Source organism: Moschus berezovskii, chromosome 12 (genome assembly GCF_049115385.1).
Source record: "Moschus berezovskii isolate FMDL1 chromosome 12, NW_MosBer_1.0, whole genome shotgun sequence".
Classification (NCBI taxonomy): Eukaryota; Metazoa; Chordata; class Mammalia; order Artiodactyla; family Moschidae; genus Moschus; species Moschus berezovskii.
This window is the reverse complement of record NC_142471.1, coordinates 41,755,872-41,782,334: the sequence shown is the minus strand read 5'-3', so window position 1 is coordinate 41,782,334 and position 26,463 is coordinate 41,755,872. Positions and strand designations below refer to the sequence as shown.

At 50.4% G+C, this 26,463-nt stretch overlaps 1 protein-coding gene across 4 annotated transcripts in view; it reads left to right on the top strand.

The window, feature by feature from the left end:
* GRID1 (glutamate ionotropic receptor delta type subunit 1) overlaps positions 1–26,463 on the top strand; it is a 701,267-nt gene that overhangs the window by 185,739 nt on the left and 489,065 nt on the right. For all 4 annotated transcript variants that reach the window (XM_055425309.2, XM_088842072.1, XM_088842073.1 and 1 more), the window contains one exon: positions 25,849–26,054. In XM_055425309.2, coding sequence (XP_055281284.2) covers positions 25,849–26,054 — 206 coding nt within the window. The remainder of the gene's footprint in view (positions 1–25,848; positions 26,055–26,463) is intronic.

The following is a 26,463-nucleotide window of genomic DNA, read 5'->3' as shown; positions in this document are numbered from 1 at the left end:
TAGAAGACTTGTTTTGGGGACATGGTTCCTGGTTCATAGTAGGGCCTCAATGCATGAGGACAGCTTTCTTCTCCCTGTAATTCTGGGAGTTGCTACTCATAAGCTTCTCTCTGCCCAGCATGTCTAGAGCAGAGCTGTGGGCAGACACTTGGGCTGGAGCATGGTGACCTCTAGCAGGTTGCTGGCTCCCAGTCACTCAACCTCTGGACCCTTTGCTGACCACACCTGCTTTTTCCCTCCCCTTTGTCTACCAGAAGGTATACATTGAATGTCCTTCCTGTTGGCATGATTGTGTCCACTGTTGATGTCATTGTTCCTAAAGAGTTAATTGGGAGCAGCCGTGGCAGGGTTGGCCTTCAGGAAGATGACAGCTGGGGAGAAGGGGCAGCAGGGGTGGTCTGGACACAGCTGAGCTGGGAATTCCATATAGTTGAGATGGAATGCAGGCTTCGGACAAGAGCACTCAACATGGGGGAAGACAGGCATAGAGTGAGCACTTTAGGTCTCTTTCATCCTCACCCAGACTTTGGAAATATTTGCCAAACTTGTACATGATGGGCCCTCTGTATGGAAATCAGAGTCAGTCAAGCCCAATTCCCAACTCAGAGATTAGTGCCCTGGAGATGCAGGGTGGACAGTGTGCTTTGACCCACATGAGGTGGTGGTGGTAACTGAGTACTTTGTTGTTGTTTAGTTGCTCCGTCGTGTCCGACTCTTGGCGACTGCATGCACTGCAGCACGCCAGGCCTCCCGGTCCTTCACCATCTCCTGGAGCTTGCTTAAATTCATGTCCATTGAGTCAGTGATGCCATCCAACTATCTCATCTGCCGTCGTCCCCTTCTTCTGCCTTCAATCTTTTAGTACTTACCACATGCTTAACTTAGCATGAGTTAATTCTTGTAAGCATACTATAACTTGCTACAATTATTATCTCCACTATATAGGTGAAAAACAGAGGCAGGAGAGGTTTAGCAAAGTGTCCAGTGTCAAGGGGTGGAGCCTGACGTTGAACCCTGTCTGACTTAACCCTTTGCCACCTTGCTTCTTTCCCAAGCATGCTGAGCAGCTATGCTAAGGGAGGCAGTGTGCTGTGGAGTAACCAAGGCTATGGCCCAAAGATACCTAACAGAAATGTAGCATGAACCATATGTATAATTTAAATTTTAGAAAGTATTACTAAAAAGATCCAGGTGATTTTTTATGTAGCTCAATTCATTTATTTAGTCCATTATTATCTTTCCAACATATAATTAACATAAAATTATTAATGATATATTTTATATTCTTTGTTTTGAGCTAAGTCTTTGAAGTTTGACATCTATTGTATAGTTACAGTGTTATCACTTGGACTGGCCACCTTTTAAGTGCTCAGTGACCCCATGTGGCTCGTGACTAGCATAAGATCACCCATCCTCTGTCCTCTCACGGCTCCTAGGCTGACTGGGAGACAAATGGCCTTGCTTTCTGCTTTGCGTTTGCCACAGACTCCGCTGCGTCTCCTGGCTCTCCTGGCCTCCTTGCCCCATGGCTGTCTAGCACACTCCTCTGTATAGTTTCCTGTCTTTTTCATACCTCTGTCACCTCACAGAGGTGCTTCTTTCTGTCCAGGAGCCCTTTCAGGGCTGGAACTGAATCTTCCAGGACAGAAGGAATTTGGAAAGATCAGGAGTGGGGCTGCTGGGAGTGGTAGAGACGATCACAACCATAATCAGGAGGTGGGTTTGGGAATTTCTGATGCCGGGCATAGTAGCTGCCTTTACTGGGCAGTATGTCTGACACTGTTCACTAAATTCTCACAGTCACCCCACACTGTAAATGTAATTCCCCTTTTTATTTTAGTCAGTAGATTTGCTAGTAGGGAGACTGAAGCATCTCAGCCAATGGATGGTGAAGCCAAGACTGAGGCCCAGGGCTGTCTGATTCCCAGGGCCAGACACTTCCTTGGTCCTTGGCACTTAGGCTTAGTTCAGACCGAGGAATGGGAGTTACTGTCTGTAGGGACCAGGGGGCCTTGAGGCTTGTGAACAGGGGATGTGTTGGGACAAGTCTGCCAGAGGGAAGACTGGTGAGGCTGCACTGTATTTAGCTCAATGGATAAATGCGGGTGACACGACCGTACATGATAGAAAACCCCAAATGCTCCCGGTTTGGATGGCCTGCTTGGGATAAATGTTACCCTTTAGACTCTTCTGGTCCCTACTTTAGGAGTAACAGCATCCCTCTGGGGCAGACACCTGGGAGTGAAGCTGGGAGTCAGACTGAGAATCCCAGACAGCTGTCCTGATGGTCAGGATGCATGAGCCCCATCAGTAGTGGGCGGTCTCCAGGGTGCTCCTCCTAACAAGTGATCATGAGAAGATGAAGGTGGATGTCTTTATTGACTGCCTGCTATCAGCTTACATTTACATGTTGGGCAGATTCCAGCTTATCCCTAGGATAAGCTCACTTTCACTCCCTGGACTTTTCCTCTGCTTTCTTCCATGGAGATGAGGTGCCCAAGGAACTTAGGTCACAGGCACATGCCCCAGCTCTGAGCTGCCTGTGGGAGGATGCTCTGCAGGTGGACACCATCAGCTGTGCTTTAAGGAGATAAAGGGTGAAGCATGGCAGGTCGTGGTCATCTTCCTGCACTGTGGGCTCTGAACTGGAACACTGGGTTCCCTGAAGAACCCCTGTGCATCTGTGCTGTCCCATAGTGGGACCCTCTGTGCGTGAGGTCCTGTCCAGGGCTGTGCTGAGAGCCTCTTTGTCAGAGCCCTGGGCCTCTGCCCGCCTTTCCAGCTCAGCAGAAGAGAAGGCAGAGGGTCCAGAGCTGCTGTGTGTGTGCATCTAGGATCCCCAGCAAGGAGTGGGGTTCAGTACGTAGAACCTGCCTCCACTGTCTCCTTTCTTCCTGCATCAAGGTCCACAGCCTGGCTTCCTAGCAGTGAGGCCCCAAGTAGGTTACTTAACGTCTGTGGGCTTCCACCTATTTCTTTATCTGTGAAATTAAGGTGACCAACTACACTTCCTGAAAGAATATACTGAGGATTTGGAGCAGACTCACTCTGGTCCCACTCAGCATCTAGCATCCATTTGGTTGTTTGGTGTCCATGCTGCTGCTGCTGCTAAGTCGTGTCCGACTCTGTGTGACCCCAGAGACGGCAGCCCACCAGGCTCCCCCGTCCCTGGGATTCTCCAGGCAAGAACACTGGAGTGGGTTGCCATTTCCTTCTCCAGTGCATGAAAGTGAAAAGTGAAATTGAAGTCGCTCAGTCATGTCCGACTCTCAGCGACCCCATGGACTGCAGCCCACCAGGCTCCTCCACCCATGGGATTTTCCAGGCACGAGTACTGGAGTGGGGTGCCATTGCCTTCTCCCGGTGTCCATGCTGATCTGCTTGTATAGATCTTGAACATTGTCCTGATGCAGTGGGTAATGAGAGAACCAACATGCCCTGCCCCTCCTTCCCCCGACCCCGACCAGTTCTCATCCTCTGTGTTTCGTTCAGGAGCCTTGTCTCTCAGATCAGCTTCTCTGGTTCTTATTTCAAGTCTTTCCCTTGCATCAGTCCCCTCCGGTTCATCCCCCATCCTCACAGGGCAAGGAAACCACTCCTTGCCCTGCCACCCTGCCTCTTCTCCAAGCTTCCATCTCCCCTCCGAGCTGGAGTCTTGAAAGTGTCATCAGTGGTTGCTGCCCCTGCCACCTCTTCTTCACTTCTGCCCTGGTTGGTTTTATGTGTCGACGCAGCGAGGCAACGCCACTCAGTTATTCAATCAAACAATAATCTAGGCCTTGCTTTGAAGGTACATATTTTGTAGATGGAATTAACATCTACAATCAATTGACCTTAAATAAAGGAGATTAGCCTGGATAATCTAGATGGACCTCCTCCAATCAACTGAAAAGTCTTGAGACCAAAACTTTCCGTGAGGATGAAGAAATTCTGCTTCCAACTGCTGTATCAGCTCTTACCTGAGGGTTTCCAGCCTGTCGTCTGCCCCACTGATTTCAGACTTGCCAGCCCCCACAATCGCAAAAGCTAGTTCCTTTGTATCTGGCCAAGGTGCTCTCCCCAGCTTTCCCCTTTGTTTCTCCACTTGCTTGTTGGCTAATTCCCCCAGTCTTGCTTACCCATATGGCAAGAAACACGACAGCTGTCACCTCCAGAGCTTAGGTGATGTGCTTTGTCGCTAGAGGATGTAACCCTCTTCTCCTCTTTCTAGTGTGAGAAAAGTTGGGGCTCTGTTGGCCTGGTGTGGATCCTGTGCCCTCTCCCCATCCAGTGTATGGGGACCAGGGGGCTCTGGATGTCTGCCCCTGGAGAGCTGCAAGTTGGGGTAGGGCAAGGAGACATCCCTGAAACAAGGGCAGGGTTGCTCCTGGAAGAAGAGGGATTTGCTCAGCAGACAACAAGCCGGGTGTCTACTGCCTTTCTTGTCTTGTCTTCCTCTGTGGTTTTGTGACGCAAGGTCTCCCCTCAGGTCCCATAGCATTTACATGTGCCTCCAGTATAATTTTTAATTTGGCTGCTTGACCCAGCGTTTCCGAGTCTGGCTTCTTCTCCAGCCCACCAGCTGCTCCAGGGCACTGCTCGTGCTTGTTCATCTGTGGTCGCCTGGGCCAGCAGAGTGCCTGGAGCATGGTGGATGCCCAGTGTGTGTACATTTCTTTCCTTTTTCCCTTCTCATATATCATTTTTCCAGTTCCCACTTTTGCACAGGTATTTTCACATCTGCTGTTATTGCTTTTAATAAGAATAGTGACCGTTTGCTAAGTTCATTCCAAGCACCTTACATTTGCTATCTCAGGGAATCCTGGCATCCATTGAGCAAAGGAGGTTTTATTATTCCCATTTAAAAGATGAGAAAATTGATGCTTAGAAAGATTTGAACTGATTTGCCTAAGGTCCCATAGGCCAGGAGGGGCTGAGTTGACTTCAAACCCAGAGCAGTCCTGTTCCAAGCCTGGTTTTCCCTGCTGTAGCATACGGCCCCTAAGTTTTACTTGGGCCATCAGTTAACATCTGGTAACTGTCTGCTGTATGCAAGGCACTGCTGTGGGTCCTGGGGACACAGTAGAAATGAGACATGAGGACCGACTAATGAAGTGATCATTTCAGGAGGGGAGGAATGTTAGGAAGAAGAGGGAAGGGGATGTGGCAGAGACTCACAGGTGGGGGTGGGATGGGCCACCTGCAGCTCAAGGAAGGTCTCTTTGAGAAGGTCACATTTGGATCCATAACTCAATGCACTGAAGGAGCGGCAAGATAAAAACAAGAACGTTCCAGCAGAGGGAACAGTAGGTGTGGAACCCCTGAGGTGGCAATGTCCTTGGAGTGTTCAAAAAGGCGGAGGAGGGCTGTGTGGCTGAAGGGTGGCAAGGAGAGGAGAGAGAAAGGTGTCGGGTTGGAGATCAAGCCAGGGACTGTGTCGTCTGGAGCCTCTTAGGTCCTGAGTGAGAAGCTGGGATTTTATGCTGAGTGTGCTGTGAGGCTGGTTGGGTGTTAAGCTGGCAGAGAGATGTCTGCTTTACACTTAGAAAAATCACTGTCTTTGCCATGTGGTGGGCAGATTGTAGGAGGGCGAGGGTGGAGGCAGGGGGGCCAGGTAGAAGGAGTCTGTCAGAATAGCCTCTGGGAGAGATGGTGGTGATGGGGACCAGGGAGGCAACAGTGGTGATGGGGGGAGAGGTTGGTTTAAAGTCTCTGGTGGATTATGGAGGAGTGAGGAGTGAGGAAATGGAAAGTCTCCAGGAAGACTCCCAGGCTTTTGCCCTAAGCAACTGGAGAGATGTTATTATTGCTGTTTCGTCACTAAGAAGTCATATAATTCTTTCACAACCCCATGGACTGTGATGTAGCCCTCCAGGCTCCTCTGTCCATGGCATTTCCCTGGCAAGAATACTGGAGTGGGTTGCCATTTTCTTCTCCAGGGGATCTTCCAGACCCAGGGATTGAACCTCTGTCTCCCAAGTCTCTTGCACTGCAGGTAGATCCTTTACCAATGAGCCACCAGGGAAGCCCAGAGAGTTGGTGATATTTGTTGTTTATTATAAAGGGGAGCAGAGCTAATTGGAAATCAAGAATTGAGAGTTTCTTTTGGGTGAAAACTGGATCATTTGTAGAGAGGCAGATGGACCTAGAGACTCATACAGAATGAAGTAAGTCAGAAAGAGAAAAACAAATATTATATATTATTGCCATATATGTGGAATCTAGAAGTATGGTATAGGTGATTTTATTCGCAAAACAGAAATAGAGACACAGATGTAGAGAACAAACATATGGACAGCAAGGGTCGGGGGATGGGATGAACTGGGGTACTGGGATGGACATATATACACTATTAATGCTGTGTGTAAAACAGATAACCAATGAGAAACTCCGAATAGCTCGGAGAACTTTACTCAGTGCGCCGTGGTGACCGAAATGGAAAGGAAGTCCAAAAAGGAGGGTATACATGTGCATGTTTAGCTGATTCACTTTGCTGTACAGTAGAAACTAACACAACATTGTAAAGCAACTATACTGCAATAAAAATTAATTTAAAAATAAGCTTGAAATATATATTTTAAAAATTAATTTATTAAGATTAAAAAATTGTTTTAATTAGATGATTTAATTTTAATTAAATTTATAATATTGTGATGGTCTTTGCCATACACCAGTATGAATCAGCCACAGGCATACATATGTCCCCTCCCTCCTGAACCCCCTCCCACGTCCCTCCCAACTCCACCCCTCTAGGTTGTCACAGAGCACTAGCTCTGGGTGTCCTGCATCATATATCAAACTCCCACTGGCTATCTGTTTTACATATAGTATTGTATATGTTTCAGTGCTGTTCTCTCAGATCATCCCACCCTCTCCTTCTCTCACTGAGTCCAAGACTCTGTTCTTTATTGAAATACCTATGTGTGAGTTGCTAGATGAGTCTGGAGCGGAGAAGGCAATGGCGACCCACTCCAGTACTCTTGCCTGGAAAATCCCATGGATGGAGGAGCCTTGTAGGTTGCAGTCCATGGGGTTGCTAAGAGTTGGACACGACTGAGTGACTTCACTTTCACTTTTCACTTTCATGCATTGGAGAAGGAAATGGCAAGCCACTCCGATATTCTTGCCTGGAGAATCCCAGGGACGGCGGAGCCTGGTGGGCTGCCATCTATGGGGTCACACAGAGTCGGACACAACTGAAGCGACTTAGCAGCAGCAGATGAATCTGGAGATCCTGGGAGAGTCCAGGCTAGTAATGTAAGTCAGGCGCGGATGGTATTGGAAGCCACAGTACTGGATGATATCATCTAGGGGAGAGAAGAGGTTGGTTAGGGCTTTGGAGAGAATGGGGTGCTGACTTCTGTGTTCCAGTTAAATGGAACCCCTGGCTGCTGCTATTCCCCATTGGCTGTAGGGATCATGACAATAACACTGTCATCTCAGATCCCTCCTCCCTTTCCTTCTGGGATCCTATGCTGGTCCTGAGCTCTGAAATCCTAATTCTGCCTCATTGTATTAAGAATACATGTAATATTCTTATATGTAATAAAAGAGCTGGTAATAAAATATAATAAAAGAGTTGGTAGTTCAGCACATGCAATGATCTCTCATTTCTGATTCTTGGCTTCCAGGAGAAGTGTGAGTTCAGAGTGTGGGCTGGACCAGACCCTGGGTATCTAGGGGGTTGGTCCTACCCATTGGCAGACCTGGTCGCTCTTGAACACTTTAAGCCATCCTCATCCTCCAGATATTTCTCTGCCTCCCCATCCTCCCCAGGCCTGAAATCTGTGCAGCCGACCCTCAGAAGTTTCTTGAGGGGCACACGGTGGAGCCCCACCTGAGATTCATGACTTTCCCCCCACCACACTCTCCATGCCCCCTCCCAGAAGAGTGCTGAGGACCGTCAACTTGACCATCCCTTATGCTGATGTATGTAGTCAGAGGAAAAGGGCAAGGGAGTGGGGATGAGAAGGGGGAGCTTACACCAGAGCTTTGATTCCTCCCACTGCCCGGGAACACGAGCCAGCCAACAGACAACTGGATTTCCTTTTTCTTCTGGTGACACGGCTGCATATATTTCATTTCCTAATGGAGTTTTATTGCTGTTTCAGGATGGTAGGAGTAATTCTGAATGCTTTCCGGGGCTCTCATTTCTTCCAAACTGGAGATCACTAGGATCATGATGAAAACTCTGACTCAGAATTGGAAGCTGCGTCTTTAACTGCTCTTGCAAAGTTGGGGGAAAAGGCAGCTGTGGGTTATGAAAGAGCCTATTTGGTGCCCAGAGCAGAGGCTGTGTGGCTGCTGCTGTGGAGAATGGCAGGCAGGCTGTCCACCCGGAGCTGTGGAGCTCCGTAATGTGGGCGCTGAGCTGCCAGCTGCAGACCGGCGCAGCTTGGTCCCAGGGCCACCATAGGGCAGTCACCACCCTGGGAGTGCTGGCCTGAGAGGGGGACCCTGGAAGAGTATGGGTTTATTTTAACTGTTGGTTTTCTTGGAAGGCAGAGGGGGCTAATAATAATGAGTGGGTTCTGTGTGGCAGATACATTCTCATAAAGCAGAGAGGGCAGAGGCTTTGGAATGGTGGCTCTAGCACCTACCATTCTTGAGTCTCAGTTTTACCATCTGTAAAATGGGGATGATGATAGAACTGCCTTGCTGGGGTGAGTAGATGAGATGGGGAGAGCTGGGCACAGGGCACACAGGGCGCCTTGCCAGGATGTCCCCCAAGGTTGCTGCTCCTGGGGAGGATATGGTGGGCGGAGGCATGTGCTCCAAGCCAGCCTGTGACGGCAGCCCTGCCAGCTCCTCCTCTCCAGCTGCAGGACCCAGCTGCAGCATGGGCTTCTGCTTCAACCAGGAGGGTCTTCTTGGACATGGACTTCCTTCTCTGGGCAGAGAATTGCCTTTAATTCATCAATTTGCACATTTTTTCCCCACGATGCTTTGTTGAGCTGATATTAGGCACCAGGCTCCATGACTGGAACTCAGGATGCACAGTGATGAATCAGATACTCAGAATCCCTGGCCTCTGACCAGAGACACCTGCTGCTGCTGCTGCTGGACTTGGGCCTCCGGGATGCTGTGGCCGGCCCAGGGTCACACAGGAGTCAGGGGGCTTCCTGGAGGTTAAGGCATGGATTGTGGTCCTTGGGGCTTGACGTTCTATTGTATTCATTCCTCTGGAGGTGGCAGAGTGGGGTGGAGTCAGATCTGCTCTATTTCTTGAGTGACCGAAGCTCTCTGGACTCCAGTTTTCTCATCTGTAAGCCAGGAATACAAACACTGCCTTCACAGGCAGGCTGTGAGGAGGTCGTGAGCTGGAGTGTGCAGGGCATGAACACTGGACATGCTCTGTGACTGGTCTTTGCTCCCCTCCTCCCGCACCCAACGCTTCTGGCCGGGAGGACGTTTGCCCTTGGGAGGAGGAGCAGGACTGACCTTGGCTCTGGCGGCCACATTTCTGTCACTGTGGCCTGCCCCACTGGCATTGATCAAACTATTAGCCCAGTCGTCCCCATCCTCCTCTGAGCCCTGGAGCAGCCCTGGCATTTCCAGGGCCTTCCAGAGGCTGGTGATGGATGGTGCCACAGTCCAGGCCTCGCTTGTGATGGGCCCAGGCGGGGGTGGGCATGTGATGGATCAGCCCGAGGATGGTATTTTGGAAGGAAAGTTCAAATTATATTTCAGGATAATACCCTGCCTCCCCTGGCCCCCACCCTGAATCCCATTTGTAATCTGGCCCAAGAAGTTCTGGCGGGAGTTAACTAGCTTGTGATGGATGGGCTGGCACTTCTGTTCAGCCTGCAGATCCTGACTCTTAATTAATATAGATGTGGGTTTAATTTGGGGGGCTAGCAGGGCTGCATGGGGCCACATACGCCCTTGGCTGCCTGTGTTTGCTCCCAGACTGGCCTGGCTGCCTGGGCCAGGGTGTCCAGCCATCTCACCCATTCTCGCAGAGCTCCTGGTCTCTGTGGACCACTGGCTCTGTTATGACTGACCTCTGCCATCCTCTTGCTTTTATTTCCAAGGGAGGTGCCCTCCAGGAGGTGTGGGGAGGCTGCTGCACGGACTCCTTCTGTGGGAGTCAGCTCCCCGACGCAGGGGAGGATGGGGGAAGGCCAGGGTGAGGGGAGGGTACAGTTCTCTTCTCCTTCCCCGGCATGGCTGTGGTTGCTGACCATCTGTTTGGTATTAGGGGAGATGAACTGCTGGTATGTGTGTAAGAGAGTGGGAGTGCTTTGTGTGTGTCAGTGTGAGTGTGTGTGCATGAATGGAGTGGCACTGTGTGTGAGTGTGCGTGGGAGTGGGTTATAGGTGCAGGTATGCATGCATGAGAGTGGGGGTGCTGAACGTGTGTGTGTTGTGAGCCCTGGTGTGCTGGTGAGTGTTCAACAACGGCTCTCCAAGGAAACAGAAAACTTTATAGTTTTGCTGGTTCCTGGGGTGTAAATACTCCCACAGTGGCTGATTTTGAGCGTTGTGATGTCCTTGAACATGTAGTTGGGAAGGGATGTGTGTGTGTGTTAGTTGCTCAGTTGTGTCTGACTGTCTGTGACCTCATGGACTGTAGCTTGCCAGGCTCCTTTGTCCGTGGAATTCTCCAGGCAGGAATACTGGAGTGGGTTACCATTCTCATCTCCAGGGGATCTTCCCGACCCAGGGATCGAACCTGGGTCTCCTGCATTTCAGGCATTTTCTTTGCCAGCTGAGCCGCCAGGGATGATGTACCATTACGTGGTATTTCAGATACAACAGACATTAGTAGCTCCATGAACACAGATAATAGTAAAGTGTCGCAAAATAATTAGGAAGTGATGAGTTTTGTGTATTTGTCAATTTTATTTGTAATGTAATTTGCTTAATTATATGTTTGTTATTTGATTTATAGTGACTGCGTTGGGTAACTGGCTCACAAAATTCCTGAAAATTTAACAGTAGCCTCTCGTGGGATGGTTCAGGCTGGTTCCAGCATGACTGTGTGAGCGAGTGTGTGAGATGAACGTGAGTATGAGGGTGTAGGTGAGTGGTGACATACGAATGTGCGAGTGTGGATTTGAATGTGTGTGTGAGTACAAGTGTGCCCATTTATGAGTGTGAACGTGCAAGTGTATGTGAGTGAGTGTGTGGGTGTACACACAAAAATCAATGAGTTTGGGGGCTTCCTTGGTGGCTCGGTGGTGAAGGGTCTGCCTGTCAATGCAGGAGACATGGGTTCAACACCTGGCCCGGGAAGAGCCCACATGCCGAGAAGCAGCTAGGCCTGTGCGCCACAACTACTGAAGCCTGCATGCTCCAGAGCCTGTGCTCTGAAACAGGAGAAGCCACTGCGGTGAGAAGCCCATGCAGCAGTGAAGACCAGCACAGCCAATAAATAACAAAATAAAATTATTTAAAACCATGAGTTTTAAAGGACAAAATCAGGGGCAGGCTCCAGCCCAGGAACTAGGAGGAAAGAGGCTCAGATCCGAGGGTGACTGAGACTCCCAGCACAGCAGAGCCTGGCTGGCCCAGTTGCATCAATGTTCCGGAGCAGAGGGGAAGAAGGGGCGGTGCTTCTGTGCCCCTGGCGTCGGTCTGGGGCTGAGTGTCTGTCTTCCCACAGCTGAGCCCCTCTCTTGTGTTTCTGCTTTTGGTTTCCCATCCACCAGCCTGGAAAGTGTAACTGGTGTCCCTGATACGTTATTCCTCCCTCGCCTTCCTTTCCTGCAGCCAAAGGCCCTCCTCTCCGCCCCAGCGCTTCTGCCTGTGTTCAGGCTCCATTGGGTCATGCTTGGGCGGTGGTTTTGAAATCTTTATGACCGCTGGCCCTTTGCCCTCCAGGTCACGCTCCCTCTTACAGAATTGTCAAATGGATTTTTCAAAATCAAACCGTTTCTCCCACCCCATGGTATGTCCACACTGCTTTCTGTGATCTGCCATGACTTAGACTTCAGCCTCATCTATACGACACCCCTGGGACCCCCACTCTGTTACTCCTAAGAGGGCTCTGGCGATGCCCTCAGCACACCCACTGCCTTTGGCTCAGTTTCACACCCCTTCCTGGGTGGAGGACTCCTGCCCTCCTTTCACCTGGCACTGCCCACACTTCCCTCTGGGGCTGGCACAGAGAATCCTTCCCCGGACCGGTGTTTATGCATTGCTCTTCACTGTGAGGTCTTCGTGGACAGTGATCGTCACCAGCCTGGCCCCCATCCGGCACCGGGAGGTGTGAGGCTCCATGCACGGTGTCTGTGTGAGGGCAGAGACTGGTCCTGCTGCAGAGGCTGCCTTCGGAGGCCCCCAGAGGGGCAGGGGCACCCGTAAGCCCCATGCTGTGCTTCACTCCTGGCTGTGGTTAGCACTGCCTCTTCAAAGGCAAGTTCCAGAGGAAACAAATTAAATCTGAGTAAATATCAGGGAGTAATTATGTAAAGTAAATGCATAAGTAAAAGAACATTTGTCATGAGGTCAGCAGAGAGCTGTGAAGACTGAGATTTCCTGAGCCAGGGCTGTGGAGGAGCAGGAGGGGCAGGGTGGTGCTGGAGGTGGCATGGAGGGGGCAGTGCCACTGGTGAGACAGGCCCATTGTTCCGAGTCCTGCCCACATGCAGACTTTAGTCCTGGAGCTTGTATCCATCCTCCTGCTGTCTATGGTGGTCCTCAGAGGAGGCCCCACCCTGCCCATTTTACAGAGGTGGCAACTGAGGCTCTGAGAGCTAAGGGGGCATGATCAGGCTATAGATGACAACATGTATGAGCCCATCTCCTAGTGTCAGGCTCCAAATCCCGACTCTCCCTGCCTGGGAGCCTTTGGAAAGGCCCCAACAAGAGTTGGGCCACAGCTGCTCAGGCTGCCTGGCTCTGGTCATGGGGGATACTCAAGAGCACATGGGGGCTCCGGGCTACCTCCAGAGCAACTGACTTTGCTGCCCCTTGGTCCTTCATCTGCTTCAGAGACTTGGAGTAAGCCAAAGGGTGGGGATGGTGTGACCGGGGCTACAGTCTTAGTCTCAGCTGACCCAAAAGTCCCTCTGATGCCATTCCTTCTGTCCTGCTGCTTTCTGGCCAGCCCCAAGAATGCCACTGTGGCTCTCCTCCTCAGGGGCTCATCAGGCTCGGTGTCCCTCATGGCCACACAGAGCCATCAGCAGGTCTGGGCAGGCTCCGGGGTCCAGGAGATCTTGATTCTGATGTTCTATTGGCCTGGAGTACACTTCTCTCTCTTGTGGAAAAGGCTGCCTAGGCCTACAGGCTCCAGGGCTGAGCTCTTTGAAGGTTTCCTGGAGATCTGTCCTCCCTCAACACTGCCCCAGGAAACAGACTGCTTCTTGGGCATTTTTCATGGGTCCTAATGCAGCTTCAAGCCTTGCTTGCATGTCTGTTTCCATTGAACTCTTTGCCTGATCCTCTCTCAAGCTTCCACAGTGGTTATGGCACAGTGGGCAGCAAGACACGTGCTTGGAGAAAGCCTGAGTCAGAGGCCAGTCCCATCTCCTTGGCACTGGAGGTGGAAGGCTGCTTCTGGTCCTAGGGCAGAGAGGGATGGTGGGGGCAGCGAGGATTGGGGTCAGCCAATGGCATCCCTCGGCATTCCTCCCCTCCCCCTTGCCCTGGGCAGGTCTGAATATTGGAACCCAGCTCAGAGTAGTTTCCAAGACAACCCAGTCGAGCTGCCACTTCCAAGAGCGTGGGCTTTTCCCCACAGTGATAATTTACGAAATTAATGAAGATGCTGCATTTCACTGTGTAATGTCAGTTATTAATACTGATTGCAAATTAACAGCTGGTAATAGCATGCGTCACATTTCCCTCTTCTTTTCTGTTTCTAAAAGCTAGACTCTAGCACTTGACCGGCTTGCTGTGAAGCCTCTCTGGAGCTTTGTGTACCTAAGGTGACTACTCTGTAGGCTTGGGTAGGGGTCTGGGGGCTGCCCTGGCCACCACCAGCAAGTCCCATACCTTGATGTGACACAGAGCAGAGTCTTTGACTCCGTGTGTGGCTGTGGGGTTGAACCAGCTCTGTTCAGAGCTGGGGGCTAATCTGTGAAATGGGTGCAATCTGGCAATGCCCTAGGGGTATGTGAGGCTCAGGTGAAGTGTGTGTGACAGGCACCTGGCTCTGCATGTGCACATGGTCCGGGGCTCTGACCTGCCTCCTTCCTATCCCTTCCCAGAAGCTGTTGGCTAATTGGCAGACTTGGGTAAAGAGCTCTGACTCCAGCAATCTAGGTTTGAACCCCAATCCTGCCTCTAATGGGCCAGACATTAGGATGTCATGGGGATTAAATAAGACCATATGTGCCAAATGCTTAGCATGGTGCTGGCACATCAGGCCTTAGTAAGCAAGTACTGTGATGATTATTCCATCATCCTCACCACATGGCTTCATTCCTGCCATGCCTCCGAGGCAGGTTGTTTGTTGGTGGCATTATCAAGGAGCAAAGTCACTGTCTCTGGGGCCCCTTGGAAATTCAAATGTGATTGTTTTGGCTGAAGACGTGGAAATCACTTTTCTAGATTTGCTTCCAGTTGTTGCAGTTCAGTCACTCAATTGTGTCCGAGTCTTTGGATCCCATGGACTGCAGCACGCCAGGCTTCCCTGTCCTTCAGCTTCTCCTGGAGTGTGCTCAAACTCATGTTTGCTGAGACAATGATGCCTTCCAGTCATCTTATCCTCTGTTGCTCCCTTCTCCTCTGGCCTTCAACCTTTCCCAGCATCAGGGTCTTTTCTAATGAGTCAGCTCTTCTCATCAGGAAGCTCCAAAGTAACAGCATCAGTCCTTCCAATGAATATTCAGGGTTGATTTCCTTTAGGATTGACTGGTTTGATCTTGCTGTCCAAGGGACTCTCAAGAGTCTTTAGCCACCATAGCTCGAAAGCATCAGTCTTTGGTGCTCAGCCTTCTTTATGGTCCAACTCTCACATCTGTAATGCCTGGAAATCACTTTTCTAGATTTGCTTCCAGATCTTACTTAAATTGAGAAGAGTCCAGGAAAACATCCAGGAATTTCTCAAAGCATGATTGTGGGTTGTTTCTCTTGCTGGCTGTGTGGTGTTGATGGAGGGACTCCTCTGGTTTCAGTTTTCTCATCTGTGAAATGGGATGGTTGTCCCTTCCTCACAGACTGTGGAGAAGGAGAACGTAAAAGACACATGTAAGGATTCAGCAGCAACAGGAGAGGGAGTTTTGGTTCTGGGCTTGCTTGCCGGGCTCTAGGGACCTGAAGGCGTGGGGTGGCCTTTTGGGGCTGGTGGTCAGTTTCCTTAGGGACCTTGTGCTCAGCCTCCTCTGGGTGTGTCTAGTATTTCCAGTGGGGTCTGGGTTCCTTCCTGAAAGGTCTGTTGGTGCAAGAATGAAACTTGTTGAGAAATGCAATTCTGATGCCTTATCCTGAAAAGATGGCAACCAAAGCTGAAGGACTTTAAGCCAATCCTACCTATCTTGGAGAAAAATTGCTAAAATCAATACCAAATACCTCGTAAGTGAAAGGTGACAGGAACATCAAACCTTATTTGTGAGAATTTTAAGAATCATTAGTGTATTATGGATTCTTTAGAAATATGATCTCAGCCTGCTGATGGAAAGGAATTGCAAATCAGAGGGACTATTTATTGCAGTGGGAATAAGGGACCTGCCAGATTAAGAAAAACTGCTGAAGGAGCCAGAGATTTGAAACATGAAAGACAGTAGCAGATCAACACTGCAGAATTTTATCCAAATACTGGAACTCAACTCGGAACAGAAGTTGGTGAGGGATTATTTTATAAACCTATTTTCATCATAACATGTGTAAAATGCAAATTTTGATCATTATGTAAATTAGTTACTTGGTGTAATTTACTTAATTCAAAGCACTTAATGCAGCGTGGTGTGTTTTTTTTCCAAAGTGCCAGAGTAGACATTTATTTTAAATTGTTTTTAATCTCGGTCTTCCAGCATGATTATTTAAAATGTTTCCCCCCTTGTGTTTGTTTTTTAAATGGAAAAGAATAGAGTTTGGGGAGAAGTGAACATGTTATGATCACACGGTGCCCTCCTCTGCCAGGCTTCAGGCAGTGGGTGTGAGTAAGGCTCACACATGGAGCCTTCCTATGTCTGAAATGACACGTGTGTGCACACGCTGTGTGAGTGTGCTCACAAGGAGTTTTCCAGACGACTCTTTCTTCTTTACAGAATCTGCTCACGTATGGTTTCATGGCTTGTTCTGAGACCTGTTTGAACAGAAAGCTCCTGGATATTATTGGCTCCTATTATGGGCAGAAATCTGCTCTCTTTCTCAGAGAGTTTTCAATGTCAGCCCTTCCCCTTCAGTCACTTTACAACTTTGGGATTTCCATTATCACAGAAGGGAGAGCTGACCTTTTTAGTCTTCTATTGTATCATTCGATTGTCAGGATGGCACCTCCCTTCTTGATGAGCCTCTAGAACAAGAGAGATGATTTGTTCATTTGGGAACCTTTTGGGGGCTGTTTCCAGTGCTGATATAAGGTTGGGAGGGAGCTGATAGCCACTGAACATCTATGTTGCCCTGTGCCCTGGTAGATCCTCAGTGGAGGATCATAGTGCTCCTAGGAGGAAGGTGGGGTTAGCCCCATTTGCAGATGAAGGAATAGGCTCAGAGAAGTGGCTGCCCACGGTCGCCGGGCTTGTAAAGGGTAGGATTTGAATGCTTGCTTGTGCTTATTCTGTGGCCAGTGGGGCCACTTCTGTGTGCTTTTCCCTCAGCTGTATCCCTGGTCAGCATGCAGAGGGTGTTCTGTTATTCCTTGGGTATGACAAGGCTGGCAGATCAGGAGACAACTCCCATTGGAAAGGTAGTTTGTGACAATTCCCAGATGGAGGGGGTACACCATGCCTTGGGTGGCCACTGGGGGAGGCACCAGGGCTGATCAGGAGGCTGGAGAAGGGAAAGTATGGGCAAGAGCCCTTTATGTGATTTCTACAGTGAAGCATGGGTGAGGTGGGGTAAGCGGGTTCAGAGTACCTGGTCCTGGGATGATTGGAGCAGGTGAATAGTGGCTCAAAATGTGGCAGTCCCATGGAGGAGGTGGTCGGGGTGTGGGCTTTGGGGTGGCTGGTTTACATATGAACAGGGTGCTTTGGGGCAAGTTGTTTACTATCTTTAAGAGTTGATTATCCCTCTGAGGGGCAGTTCTCCAGGGTCAGCCACACGTCAAAGCATCTGAATAAAAAATAAAAGACATGGTTAATACAGAGGGCAGGGTTTTGGGGAGGTGGGGATGAGAAGTCACTCTGAAGGACTCCCAGGGCCAGCTGGGCAGCTGAGATTATGACCAGGACAGGGGAGACCCCCTTCCCAGAGGAGAACCTCAGCAAGAAGCCATAGAACAGTGGCACTGTGCCACCACGAAAGGGAGGATAGCACTTGAGGGTCCTTCTGCTCACCCATAGCCAGCCCCTGCCTGGGCCCTGGGGGCATTAGCTCTGGGTGACCTTGTCACCTCATGACAGGGAGAGGCCTGCATCCTACTTTCCTGAGAGCCGGCTGGATGCACCACATCTGTGGGTCTCTGTTCCTCTCTTTGCTGAACTCCCATGGGCCTGCTCTGTGACCACCTGATTTCCCTGGAGATGGCTTTTATCACACCCACATGGACTGATAATGCACCCATGAAATGCAGTCTGCAACTGAAACACACTCTGGCATGTGGGAGGTGCTCAGTGAATGGTCGGGTGGAGCCACTCTCTGCTACGGGTTCGGTCTTAGATGCAGGACTGAGGGCTCCTTGAGTCCTTGAGGACAGGGCTGTGAAGTTTTCAGATTCTGCTGTTCCCAGAGAAGTGGTCAGGAAATAGTCAAGGAAGGAGAGGGGGAGAAGGGAGGGAGGAACGCACAGCTGGACAGCTGAGTTATGGGAGGTGGGACACCAAATGGATTCTGAGAAGAGGGAAAGGGTTTCAGCTTCTGATGGAAGCCACAGCGGGCAGATCTTTGTGATTTCTTACCTTGGAAATCGTGGGTGCTTCCTCCTCTGCAAACCCAGCCTCCATCACAGCCCGGTTCTGTAGCTATTCCATGAATGACATGAATGGTGGCATTTTGAGTTGGTGCTGGGGAGAGGAGTAAGCAATACAGGAAGAGAGGAGCCTGAGCAGAGGTCTTGGAGATGAATTTGAATTTGGGTAAACTATTTGAACCATATATTTGGAGGCCAGATACAAAAGGAATTTTTTTTTTTTTTAAGTCAGTAGAATGAAAACTGTGTCTCAGCATTGGAAAATTTGCCAAAAATCCCCATACACTTCTAACTGTGAACTTCTGGGTATGAGGCCTTCATACATATATATGTATATTACAGATGGTAAAATATTCTTTATAAGTACTCTCAGTGCTTGGACATTTCTTGGAAATTGAAAATGGTATGGGAAGCAATTTGAAATGTGTTCTTTCATTTCAATTACTTTTCAGAAAGTATTTAAAATACCAATGACTATGTGATTTTTTTTTTTTCTGAAGGAATAGTGAGACAGTTAGAGATATAACCTTAAATTCTGGGGGGAAAAAGCTGCCCAGTTTCGGATTCTTGTTTGCCTCCATCGGATACAGGACAATTACATGGTTGGTGAAGTTGCCCTGGGTTTTAGCCTGGTTCTTGCTTTAGTTCAGATTGTTCCACTGACTTTGGCTGTACTACGTAACTCTGTGCTAGGCATGGAGCCTTGGGCTTGGATAAAGAAATGAGAGAGATCTAGTTCTTGCTTCCCTAGTCCTTGAGCTTTGAAACTTGGGAGACATATGAATTCTGACTTGAGGATCTGAGATGGCCTACAGGGAGGTATGGTTTCAATTGGGCCTTGATGGAAGGATAGTAGTAGTGTGAGCAGCTCAGTCATGTCCGACCCTTTGTGACACCATGGACCGTATAGCCTGTCAGGCTCCTCTGTCCATGGAATTCTCCAGGCAAAATACTAGAATGGGTAGCCATTCCCTTCTCCAGGCAGTCTTCCCAAGCCAGGTATTGAACCTGGGTTTCCTGCTTTGCAGGCAGATTCTTTACCATCTGAGACACCAGGGAAGCCCAATGCAAAGGTAGGGCTCTGTAAATTTCAAATTGGGTGAATCTCAGCTGAGAGTATAAGTGCACATATGGGGTATGTATATGTGTGTGTTGTGGTGGTGTCTGGGTGTGTATATGTGTGTGGAGGGTGTCCAGGGAAGGGCAAACAGCTTCTTTTTCTGGAGTTTGGGTGTGTAGTTTCTGCTGGTGGAGGTAGGTAATGGTGATACAAAAGTAAAAATTAAAATTGCTAAGACCAGAGAGTCTCTTATGTATCAGACTAAGATGTATGGAGTTTATTTATGTTCAGTAATAAAGTCTCTCGAAGGTTTATTGTTTGTTTGTGATTGATGGCTTCTTTTGAGAATATTAATTTCTGGGCAAATTTAAAAGAAATGTATTATTCATGGAAAGTTTTAGAGGAGAGCTTTATCATGAACAGATATGAACTCTGAAAACATCCTGGCGGATGGCAGTGGCAGGGAGGAACGCAGGGTCAGGGGGACCTCCTAGGAGGCTGTGGCTGAAGTCCTGGGGAGGAAATGATGGTGCCAGAACCTGAGAAGGGGTCCTGGAGATGGGCTTGTGATGGGATGTTTAGGAGGAGAGGAGAGCCCTTGGCCAGCCTGGGTGTCTGGTACTGATGTTCCCTGAGCCTGGCTGATGGGTGATACTAGAGGGAAGCTCAGGAATGTGGGGGTGTGAGCAGGAGTGTGTGGGGGGAGGGGACTGAGACAGAGGAAGGAGCGGAAGGAACCTGAGAGAAGAGAGAGGGCATCAAGGTCGGGTGGTCACAGGCTGGGTGTTCTGGAGAACCCATGGCAAATGAAGAGAGAGAAGGGCCGCGGTTGCTTGATCTCTTTCCCAAGAGCTTTAGAGCCTGCGGTGTGGGTGGTGGTGGGCAGAAGGTGAGTGTTGGGACGTGCCGGCGGTTGCCTGCATTCCAGGCCCAGCATTCGGAAGCTGGTCTCTGGAGGGGAGGAGGGACGGGGCAGGGGAGGCCCAGGACTCGGGCACTGTGCTCGCCTCCTCCCCTGCTGGTGGCGGAGACCCCAGCTTCCTTCCCTGGCGGCTCCACAGTCCCAGGCCTCCCTGTGCCCAATCCCTACATGGGGCGAGCAAGGCCCTTCTTCATTCTGTGTCTCACAGGCTTCATTCTGGAACTTTCCACGTGCTGCTTCTCCGGTCAGGAGTGTTCTTCCCCTGGCAGTTTCCAGGGCTGGCTCCCACCCTGACTCTGCCAGCAGTTTCCTGAAGCGCAGTCTCTACTTTCTTCAGTGCTCACACCACTGTTGGAAATTGGCATGTTGCTTGTTTCCAGTCTTTTCTCCAGACCCTGAGATGTAAGTCCTGTGCCAACAGGACGACTGTGGGTTCATACATTCTTGTGCCCCAGCCCCTAGGAGAGGGATCAACACAGAGAAAGCGCTCTGTGAGTGTTGGAGGGAAGAAGGGGTGAGTGAATGTCAATAGGATGACTTGCATTGGATGGACTTCTGGGGACCAGGTCCCTTGAGGGTGGGCCAGTGCAGCTGAGGTCTGTCCTGGGGTGCTCACATCGAATTCCTCACAGGAATGCACTTGCCCCTATTCCCTAAACTGCTTCCTTTCTCTGGGGAGCAGGATGCCTCTCCTGGGAGACTCTCTCTGTCATCCCTGTGGGTGATGACAATGCCCTTGTTCATGGTTCTTCCCCCCGCCCAGCCACCTTGGAGAGCTGTTAGCTGTTTGCCTTCTACTGCCATTTCTGGGGCTGACGTGAGGCCCCTCTGGCCCCATTGTCTCCCTCTCTAGTGGGGATGGGTCTTGTTGGAGGAGCTGCACCGGTGAAGGTGGACTGGGCTGGCCAGTCTGCACAGAGAGGTCTCAGTGGAAGGGCCTAGGTCAAGGTCCAGACCTCTTTAGGGGCCAGGGGGCTCCTGGGATGGTCACTGCTACCCTGAGAGCAGCTCCATCTCCCCGCTTATCTAACTTCTTGGAGAATTCTCCTTTTTTGGGGAGCAGCAGTGGGCAGCTGACTTTCTTGGGGGATGGGGGTAGGGTGGCATTACAAACTCAGTCTTACAGGGAGGAAAGGGCTTTTGTTGGAGAAGCAGACCTCCTTGGCCCCATTCCTGGGGAACAGCAGGTAGATGGCAAAGTTTTCTTGTGCTCTTGACTGTCATTCTGCCCCCAGCCACCCTCCCAAGTGCAGCTGAATAAGACCTTCAGAGGCTGAGAGCTGACCTTTTCAACCTAGTGGGAGCAGGCAGCTGTAGTCAGGGGCTGTGGTCCTGTGGGAGCGCTGCCTTCAACCTGCATCACTTATTCCAGGTATGAGGAGCCAGCCACTGACAGGGAGCTTAAACTCTCTCTGACGGCTCGGCTCCATCAGGGGCTGCCCAAATAGAAGGCAGAAACACAGCAGCTCAGGGGTTGCAGTGCAGGAGCTCTGTGGCTTGTGTTCTCCATGTGTGCATGCCTCTGTGTGTACCTGTGGGTCCCAAGACAGTTGCCACCCCACACGGCACCTTCTATTCCCTGAGGAAATGAAACAGTCCTGTGAGTTGAGATGGATTTCGGCAGGGGGACCTCAGGGAAGAGACTGGAGGGGCCTTCTCCCCCAGCTTGTGAGAACTGGTCATGCTGGCACGATACATGAGGATCCTGGGCCCCTACCAGACTCATGGACCTGTGGGCGCACACACAGCCATGTTGGAGCCCTCATTGCACATATGCTCATGTAAAGCATGGCTCTGCAGACGTGGCCTGTCTCTGCCACTTTAAAGACTTGCAGTGGCCTTGAAAGGCACCGGAAGTGGAGTGGGAACTGGTAGATGGTGGATCTCACAGTACTACCTTCATGTGTGTCGCATCACCTATGCTCAGATCTGGGTCAGAGCCAAGGCCATGGGGCAGTGAGGGCTGTAAGTGAAGGGATAGGGCTTCAGAAGCTACCAGTGTACTTCCTGGACTGGCTCACACTCAGTCCTCCATGTGGGGAAGCTGTGTGTTGGTGTGACTTTTTAAGATACAGACCTTGCTCTTTCAGTGAACTTTTTATAAGGTGTATTAGATATGATGCATCTGATGAACTTGATTTATCAGTTAGCCACCTCGTGCGACTGGAAAAGAGTCTGATGCTAGGAAGGATTGGGGGTGGGAGGAGACGGGGACAACAGAGAATGAGATGGCTGGATGGCATCACTGACTCGATGGACATGAGTTTGAGTGAACTCGGGGAGTTGGTGATGGACAGGAAGGCCTGGCGTGCTGTGATTCATGGGGTTGCAAAGAGTCGGACACGACTGAGCAACTGAACTGAACTGAATTGCTGAGAAGCAGACCATCCCCGGAATGAGTGGCTTAGAACAAGTCATTTATAAATGACTGTTTATAGATAGTCCTTTGTGTGTATTTGTGAGAGCGTGTTTGTGTATGTGTGTGTGAGTCTATGGATCAACCAGGCAGTTTTGCTGTGGTCTCACTCAGTTCAGTTCAGTTCAGTTGCTCAGTTGTGTCTGACTCTTCTGGTCTCACTGGAGCATCTGAATTCAGCTGACATGTAGCCCGGGGTAGTTGCCTGGTCCACCTGATCCTTCTCCATGTGTGTCTGCATCCCTCTGGAGGCTAGTGGAGGGCTCTTCTGATGGTGGCAGAGTCTGAGAGTGGAAACAGAAATGCCCACTTACTCTAACCTCTGCTTGTACCAAGTAACAGCAGTCTTATGAGTCAAAGCAGGTCATGTGGTTGAGTGTAGGGACTGGAAGGGTCTTCAAAGTGACAGGGCAAGAAGCATGGTAATATGGAGGCCTGAGTGCAGCTCGTCTCCTGTGTTTGAACCATTGTTTACACTGCGTTGGTTAAAAGACAGTTTTTCAGGCAGACCTGCACTGGAACTTTCTGAGATGACCCATCACATATGGTCTATATTTGTGCTATTCAATATGGTAACCACCATCCAGATGTGGCCATTGAGTATTTAAAATGTGGCTAGTGTGACAGAGGAACTGAATGTGTGATTTTATTTAATTTTAATGAAATTAGGTTTAAATTTAAATAGCTACCGGTGGCTAGTAACAGCCCAGATTGAGGGGGAACATCATGGATCATTTGGGCACGAGCTGTTGCGTGCCTGGCACAGGAGGCCACTGCTGATTTGAGCACAGGTGTTTGCTGGGTACTGAAATGTTCACAAACTTACCCTTGGTGGGCGTGAACTCAGAGGTTAAAGCGTCTGCCTCCAATGCGGGAGACCCGGGTTCGATCCCTGGGTCGGGAAGATCCCCTGGAGAAGGAAATGGTAACCCACTCCGGTATTCTTGCCTGGAGAATCCCATGGATGGAGAAGCCTGGTAGGCTACAGTCCACGGGGTCACAAAGAGTCAGACACGACTGAGCGACTAACGGAACGGAACGGAAATGTTCACAAACTTACCCTTGGCAGGCGTGAATTGTGCCGTGTGCTCAGGAGAGGGAGGGGCCAGGGTTGACACTGGCCCTGAACTGTTCACACTGGGGTGTTGCGTTTCTGTTCCTTGAGCCATCTCTGCCCAAGTGTCCTGCCATTGCCTCTGATGGGTGAAGAAGCTCCGAAGAAACTCTTCACACTTTTCTTTCTAAGGCTAAAGATCTCTAGGGTCCCAAGCAGGTTGATGGAGATTTCATAGCTTCTCTGGGGGTCCAAGGGTTATTGACAGTCTGGAGCCTGTGTGTTGGGAGCCCCTGATGCTGGGGCAGATGTAAGCCGTTGTGTGGTCCTCCACTGGTCACCTTTGGGGGAGTTTGGGGGCTTGGTGCAGAGGGCCCACCCTGCTGCTTGGTACCTCTTCCTGTCTGATTCAGTGAGCAGAGCAACCCTGAGACCCTCGTGCTTTGTCAGGCAGGCATCTCTGGGCACGTGTTTGTGCTCCAGGGCCCAGGCTGATGATGGACAATGCTGGCTGAGGTCATGGCTGGACTAGAACACATGAGCTTGAATGTCAGTCAAACATTTGCAATCTCTGGGGCTCTCATTTGGGGACTGCCATGCCCTCCAATGGACCATTAGGATGTCAGCTCTCTGTGCCTCCCAGATGCAGGCCCCTGAGATGCAAGCAGGTGGTAACTTCATGAACTGTGGTTCCTCACAGTCCTATGAAAATGATAGCCAGGGACTTTGATTCCCAGTTTACAGATGAAAACACTGAGGCACAAACTAGATGGATGGTTTGCCCAAGTGTTAAGGAACTGTACTAAATTGTAAGCATCTGAACCTGAAGCAGGTGCATTCCAGGGCTTCCCCTCATGATGGGGGTCCATGGCCATTCTTGTCATATCCAGCTAGGACTAGACTTACTGTCGAGCCTGACCTCTTGGCAAGATGGGCAGTGAAGATACCACTGCTTGCTTGGTGCAGCTTGCATGGTGCCTGGCACATGTAGAGTTCAAGAAAATTTGTGGAATAGGCATGAAGTGAAAGTTTGCGAAAGAAAGATTGGTTGGATAAACAACTGGGTTGAATTAACACTGTACACTTTGAATTTGGGTGACTGGCTGGGCCAGGGTGTGCCCAGGGAAGCCCATGGACAGCCCAGGTGCTGGAAGAGGACAGTTTGTGTCATTCAGGCTGTCCCAGAGTGTCCTCTGGAGGAGGCTGCTCAGGGGCAGGGCCTGCCTTTGGGAGCTGGGATACAGATATGGGCCAGATGAAGGAAACATCCCAGGCTTGAAAAAGTAGCCTATGAACTGAGACTCTGGGCTGCAAGTGACAGAAATCCAGATCAAGTTGACTCAAGTGGGAAAGGGTAATTTTTGGCTCATGAAACTGAAAAGTCCAGGAGAAGCAGGCTTCACAGATGGATCCAGAGGCTTAAAAGACATCAGCAGGACTGTACCCTACTCTTGGACCTGCTTGCTGGGTCCATTTTTGGGCAGATCACTTTTTGGAGAAGTCAGATGCTCATGCAAGGCTGCTGCTGAGAGATCTGGTCCTAATTTAAAAATATTCAGCAGTCCTGGCCATCACAAGAGTAAGTTTTCACCAGTGAGTGACATAGCTGGGCTCCAAACTCCTTCTGGACCCCTGCTCCCTGGTGATTTATTCCAGCTTCTCATGCTCCCCTCCTGCCCTGGGCCTTCATTCTGCCCTTTTGGTGACCACAGGGGAAATAGCAGACCTGTCTCCCAGATGCTCCACCAAAATGCCAGGATGGTGTCCAGTCTAGGACCATCCTGGACTACCTGCTCACCCCTGATCCAGTCAGGATGTGCAGTTCTCACTGGACTTGGGGGGCAGTCACTTCAGCTGGAAAAAGAGTGGATGAGGAGAGTTCATCTAGGAAAATCAAGTCCCTGGAACAAGACAGTGCCCCAGACCTCAGGGCTGGGGTGTGAGGGTACAGGGTTTTCAATTATAAGATTGGGGCAGGGACCGAGATTGGAACCATGCAAGGCCAGGTCAGTCAGTGGCCTTAGCTCATCACTGAGGGTCAAAGAGTCACAGCCCTGGGGAGCAGAGCCAGGTGGAGGGAATGGGGGTCGAGGGTTAGGGACCACCACCACATATAGCAACCAGGACAGAACTGCCAGAACTTTCACTGCTGTTGGATGAAAAAAATAAGGAAAGAAAGAGAAATTCTCACGCAGGACACTTTTTGGCTCCAGAACCTGTTGGTGTCAGGAAGTGCTCCCTGTGGTGGGAGACATTTACCCAGGGGCTGGATGCAGGTATAGAATGTTGGGCACCAAATAGATGTCTCACATCCTTTGTTCATTGGTCCACGGAGGCAGACTTGAGTCCTTGTGCAAGGTTTATATGGGGGGTAGCGCTGGTGTTAGACACCCTCCGAGGTCTCTTCCTGCTTAAAGATGGTTCTCTCTCGCTCTTCTTCTCCACTGCTCAGATATCCGTGGGCTCCAAAGCTTTCTGGACCAGGCCTCGAGGCTGGGCCTTGACGTCTCTTTACAAAAGGTGGACAAGAACATTAGCCACGTGTTCACCAGCCTCTTCACCACGATGAAGACGGAGGAACTGAACCGCTACCGAGACACGCTGCGCCGTGCCATCCTGCTGCTGAGCCCGCAGGGGGCGCACTCCTTCATCAACGAGGTAGGTGATGGGGCCTGGGGCCCTGGGAGCTCTGCCCAGGGCTCCCTGCGGGGTGACTCAGGTGGGCTGCAGGTGCTGTCTGCTCAGGCATGGCTGAAACGGATGTTGGAACCCTTGGATGCTGGGCCCACAGCTCATACCACAAAGGGGGTATCCCAGCACAACTTGGCTCCCAACTGGTCCCTGACAAGTGACGCAATGCCTGCCCAGATGTTGAGAACCTTGGGGCAGCTAGTGGGAAGCCTGCTTATAAGTCAGTGCCAGGGATTTCTGTGGCAAAACTCAGGCCTTTGTTTGTTGCTGTTTGTTTCCTTTTAAGTTTCCTCTCTTTGTTGACAGGCATAAGTCTCTAGGGATAAAACAGATTTCCAGCTCTCTGCAGAGGTGGGCTGCTCTTCTTGGGGATGTG